Source organism: Jatropha curcas, chromosome 8 (genome assembly GCF_041381405.1).
Source record: "Jatropha curcas cultivar XTBG-Jc1 chromosome 8, XTBG_Jcur_1.0, whole genome shotgun sequence".
Lineage (NCBI taxonomy): Eukaryota > Viridiplantae > Streptophyta > Magnoliopsida > Malpighiales > Euphorbiaceae > Jatropha > Jatropha curcas.
Window position 1 is genome coordinate 27250791 of NC_143158.1, and position 6132 is coordinate 27256922.

The 6132-nt window shown below is 34.1% G+C and overlaps 1 protein-coding gene and 1 non-coding gene across 2 annotated transcripts; both read right to left on the minus strand.

Moving 5' to 3' along the window:
- Positions 1–2820: 2820 nt before the first annotated feature.
- Positions 2821–5561, minus strand: CRR21 (Tetratricopeptide repeat (TPR)-like superfamily protein). The gene has a single exon (XM_012223304.4). The coding sequence runs from the start codon at positions 5490–5492 to the stop codon at positions 3480–3482; it is 2013 nt and encodes a 670-aa protein (XP_012078694.3). The 5' UTR covers positions 5493–5561; the 3' UTR covers positions 2821–3479.
- Positions 5562–6060: 499 nt separating this feature from the next.
- TRNAG-UCC (transfer RNA glycine (anticodon UCC)) lies at positions 6061–6132 on the minus strand. The gene has a single exon. It is a non-coding gene; the product is annotated as a tRNA-Gly (tRNA).

Genomic DNA, 6132 nt, shown 5'->3' on the forward strand with positions numbered 1-6132 from the left:
TATTTAAGAAACATTACTTGTCATACACATGGATTATGACTCATTTAGCAACGTAGGATTAGGCGATCTTCAATAATGAGATCCGGATACGAGTGGTTTAAAAAAAAAAAAAAAAAAACTTGTCATAAAAGGGAAAATACATTATCCAAAAGACAGAATTTTCTTTGTTGATGTTAGGTTTGAAGTATATACTCTATACTATAAAATAACATGTACAGCTCACCTAACGGTACACCCTACCATGTAACCAAATTAAACCTATTTATTTTCGTTTTCTTGTAGTTGACCCAATTTTTGGTTTATGCTTATATGGTTCACCTATTTTTCTTTTTACCCTATAATTCATTAGTTACTTTCGCGGTATTTCTTTTAGCCAAACACAAATTTTTTTTCATCTTCTTGTTTAGAAATAATTTTAATAGAAAAGATTAAGCTTCCGGGTAAAAATTATTTTTTTTTTTCAAATAGAGCTAAAAAAAAAAGATATCTACAATATTATCTCGAGGCTTATTCTTTTAAAAATTTACGAAAATCGCGCAAGAGTTTAAAATACGAAACGTTAATGGAGGAACTATATCATTCCTTTTAATACTTATAATACATTTTTCTAATTATTTTTCAACAAATAAACTAAATGACTCGAATTTAATCAATTCTCTAGCCCGTTTCTTAGTTAAAATCTGGTCTGCCCTTCCTATATTCTCGATTTTATCGATTGAATCAATCTATTAACGTTATTTATAAAGTCCAATTTAAAATCAAAGCACAAATATCCTTGTGCTTAATTCGAAGAAGAAAAAGAAGAGATTGAAATACTAACAAGCAAGTTGATAATTAGATGACCAAAATATAGAGTAAAAACCAAGAAAAGCAGTGTCTTGCCTTCAAAGTTCATATTTGAAAATAAATATAGTTGATTGTGATTTCTAAGTGCCTGTTTTCACAGAGTTAATTAGGGCTAGAGACAATCAGACAGCAGTAAGAGCTTTCCTTGTATAATCATTGAATTGTGATTCCTACAATTTTGTCTTTGTTTGTTGGATAAGTTTATAGTACACAAGAAACTTTACAAACCTTGTTTAATTAGATGTATACTGCTATAAAATGTCACGTCTGAACAACCAAATGATCCAGCAAAATAAAGAGTTTGATGTTCAATTATACACAGAACTCAAAAGAAATTGATGATACTCTTTTAAATCACATCACAAGCAATCATCCACGTTTGACAATGACAGTTAAAGTTGATACTAACACAAAGCATTACTATTCAGAACTTATGCTGGGAGAAAAGTGCAAAATTACCTACCGAATTGAAAATCGAACCGGCAATTTTCAATTCGGTTCAATTAATTATCAAGAAAAGTTTAGTTTATTGGTTTATTCAACTTGAATTGAATTTATCATTTTGTTTGAATCGGTTCAATAGAGATTCACCAATTAGATTTAAAATTGAACGGACATAGTAAAAACTAACTAAAACAAGCCAAATTGACTGGTTCGATTCAAATAGCTTCATTCATGCCAATTTCAAGTTGATTCGATTTGGTTCTTCGTCAAAGAATTTAAATTTACAATTTTTACTCTTGGTTTAGTTTGTTTGAATGAAATGGACAGCTTACTCTTGTATGCTAGTACATCAAGAAAATTTTGGGATGTCTGCACAACAATTTTCTTTTATATATATAGGAAATTGTGTAAGTCGTGGACAGCTACTGGTGCGGTGGTGGAGGACCATTGATCAATGGTGATCAAGATCAACATTAATTAGCAGAGATTGATTATGGTAATTCCTGATAATCATTTAATTAATTAAATTTATGTTTATAAAATTATAGTGTTTTTTAAATATATAAAAGTATAATTTGTTAATATTCAAAAACGATTATTAAAATAATTTAATTTTTCACTAATTGATTTTTTTAAGTATCCAAAAACATCCAGAAAATTTTCCCAAATAATTTATTTTTCATAATGAAGAGAAATTTCATAATTTTCATTCATAATAATAATCTACAAAAGAACATTATGTCACTGAAAGCTGGCCAAGCAATCGTAAGATGGATGTGATGAGGTGCAGTTGGTGATGGTCATCAAACTTTTTCCATGTGCTATGAGAAACAATAGAAAAAGAAATTGTCCTGGAACCAAAAATAAAAATAGAGTTAAATTTTAAATTTTAGAAAGCAAATATGTATACTTTCAAAAATATAAATAAAATTTAAGAGAGAGATGTTAAAATTTTTAAAAGTTGAGAGGATTTAGCTTCCAATACATGAGTAGTTCTGCCCATGTTCCAATTTGCTGCTAAATGTTCGAACTGTAAAGCCTAACTATGTGAAAAGAACTGTCTAATATGATAATATCTGGAATTGGTATCTTTTAGCTTGAAAGAAATAATTGAATTGCATGTTCTAAAAGGTTTTTCTCCTATGCAAGGTACTTTATATTTTTATTGCCAAAAACAATGATAACCACAAAATAATTGGTCCCCAATACTGCAGCTTTTTACATAGAGAAAAAGCAGGACATAAACACAAGCAAACCTGGAGGAGATGATATATATCTATATATATATATAGAGAGAGAATTATAGATGCTTTGGTTTTGGTCTGGGGGAATTTTTGTTGACAAAGACAAGATACTGAAAGTTTTTTGCTGCCAATTTGTTGCAGGAACCATATATTGTCGGCCATTTAAGAGAGCTCATCAAACAAATAATTAGGTGAATTTCATATCTTATTCTGATATGAGTTGGTCAAGATTACGTACTTCTGTAGTAGTGTATTTCTGACATGATCATTATGGGAAAAAGAAAGGTGCAAAATTAAATGATATTATGAATATTAATACACAGTCAAGAAGCTCATTAGAACAAATTAAATATAAACATCATATGGAAAAGCTTAAACCAAGTTTGAATAACCTTGCAGTTTCCCGACAATTTGATTATAATTGGTTTAAAATGAGTTATAACATCTTAAGTTCTTTTTCCATTTCATTCAGGTATTTTTAGGCTACACAGTTTTGAATACAATTTTCTACAGTGGAGAAAAGTTTGGCAGACTTGTAGAATAACAAAAATGTCATATCGCTGTGAAAACCCAGGCTGAACGCCTGTGCCTGTCTGATAGAGCTCTTGATAGCACTTTCTTTGTTCTCAATAATAAACTTGCCTTCCAACAGAATATATTCCATTGAAGTACATTTCAATTTTCCATAAAGCCAACGCCCATAGATTTCCACAAAATTTTGGTTGTGATCCACACCGCGCCAAAATTCAGCTGCATAAGGGAATCTTCTTTAGGCCTTCTTATACTCTTAGTTTTAATAACTATCTCACTGTCTCGTGCCAAATGCATAAAAATTTGGAATTTCAATTCCCCTCATCATTGCCAGCAGACAATTTGTTACTAGACGTTGTGCAGTCTGGTTCTGCTTACTTTCTCCTCTAGTTTCTCATTCTGGGGAGAGAGTTCCTATACCTTGATCGTGGAATGCATTTGCGATAGGCAGAGATCATTTGTATTATGTTTGGGTGATTCTTTGCTTAAAATCATATCAAACACCCGATTGGCTTGGTTATCGTATCCACATTTAAGATACATATCCACCAAAGCTTTTGCAATTGGAATTCGGGACCAGAGGCCGTGCCTTATGATATAGCCATGAATGGCTCTTCCATACTGCAATGACGCCACATCTCTGCAAGCGGAGATTGTGCTAATGATGCTTTCAGTATTTGGTCTTATCCTATATTCTTGCATTCTCTGGAATATCTGAAGTGCCTCATTGCCCAAACCATTATGAAGAAGACCAGATATAAGAGTAGTCATAGTAACAAGGTTAGGATGGACACCAACAGCCTGCATCTCTGTGAACATATCTTTTGCGTTGTTGACCTTACCATTTCTTAGAAATCCCAAAATAACTGAATTCCAAGAGGTCACATTTGGTGGCACACTCTCCAACTGCATTTTATAGAAAAGCTTCAAGGTCTCACCAACTAGACCAAGTTCAGCATAAGCAGTCAATAGTGTATTCCACATGGTAAGATCTTTATTTATCGTGTAATTGAAAACTACTCTTGCATTCCTAGTTCTCCCACATTTTATATACATATTTATAATGCTATTTGCAACTACTACATCAGATTCAAGACTGTTTCTGATACAATAACTGTGCCCTTCTTTGCCAAGTTCTATATTTTTCATATTAGCACACGCAGATAATATGGAGGCTAGAGTCACCGAGTCAAATTTCATATTCTCGGATCTCATTAGACGACATGTATCAAGTGCTTTTTCAACTTGCTGACATTGCACGTAACTAGAAATAAGCAAATTCCATGTCACCACATCTTTTTCAAGCATTCTACTGAAAACTAACTCAGCATCCTCAATCAATCCAATCTTAGAATAGAAATTCAAAATTGAACTACCTAAGATATTATCCAACTCACATCCACCTTTGATAGCAAAAGCATGACCCTGCATTCCCTCTGCAACTGCACCTAAATTAGCTGAAGCAGAAAGGAAGCCAGATAAAGTAACTCTGCTATGCTCAACATCTTCCAACCTCATATCATAAAACATCTCAATTGCTTCTTGATGAAACCCATTTTGAACATATCCCATAATCAACGAATTCCATGTAACCACATTCTTCTGGGGCATATTATCAAACATTTTCCTTGCATCTTTTAAAATCCCACATTTTCCATACATATCCACCAGACTACTAGAAACAAAAACACACCCATCTAAACCCGTCTTCACTGCATAACAATGAACTCCTTTTCCAAACCTAATCCACTGCAGAGCACCGCAAGCCTTTAGCACGTTAGGCAATACAAAATTATCAGCCAAAAGGCCACTATCTATCATTTCACATAAACCTATTAAAGCATCTTCATGAAAACCCAATCTACAATGTAAACCAGTAATGGAAGCCCAAGAAAACTCGTTCTTCACTCTCAATCTGACAAACAAACTATTTGCAATCTCTAAACTACCGCACTTCGCATAAAAAATTAACAATTTTGTCTCTATATACTCGTTTCTGGAAAATAAATCACCATTTTTTATAATTCGAGCGTGAATTTGCTGGCCGGTTAAGAAATCTCGCTCGTATACACATCCTTGTAGTAGCTCGCCATAAATATCAGCTCCAATTACGACATTTCTGAGCTCCATATATTTAAGTAGGTTCAAAGCATGTTGAATTTGCCCTTGTTTGCATAGAGAAGAAATGTTGCGGAGATAAGATTTGTATGGAAATCGACGGTGATTGGGTTCTAACTGAAGTTTTGTGAAATGGGTTTGATTTATTCTGTGAGATTTTGTGGGTTTGGAGTGAGAGAAATTTGAGTTTGGTGCATTGTTGAAAGGAAGAGAAGCCATGTATAGAGAAACGGTCAGGAAGAAAGAAGATATGGTAATGGAGCGTGCAGTATCATCTGCGGCTGCACAAAAAAGCTGGGTTTCTGTCATCCAATTTTAACTGAATTTTATCCTTTTTGGCGGTACAGTAACCGTCTAACTGATATATCATGAAGCGACGTCGGTTTAGGAACCAAACTCGAACTTAATAACGTATCGGGCGAGACGTCATTTTTAGGGCCCAAATCGGAGTAGCAGGTGCTTTTGATGGGCTCCTTTTCAGGTCCATCTCATAACTGGCCCAAATCAGACTCCATCAGTCTCCCTCTCCCCTTCGCTGGGATGACAATAACAAATCTATAACGTAACTCCTTTGCGGAAAAAACCAGATGCAAAATTGAAGCTTTTGAATTGGAACTTGAAAGAGAACAAACAGTTACAGCTCCATATTTGTGACCCACTGACCTTGCAGGTGAAATTGGCCATTTGGTTTTCGGTTTGATGGATTAGTCAGGACTTTAAGCAAGCTGAGACATTGGTTGCTGATTTTTGTGGAAAAGAGCATTGGAGCAGAAGAATTTAGCTGCTCACGTTTGTTCTTTGGGCCTGGACAGTTGAACCGAAAACCTGGGAGGATTTTTATAAAAGAGGGCCCAAGCTGAAAGATAGCTCAAAAATGCGTTTTTGGCGGGAGTCGAACCCGGGTCTATTGCTTGGAAGGCAATTATCCTAACCGTTGGACTACAAACGC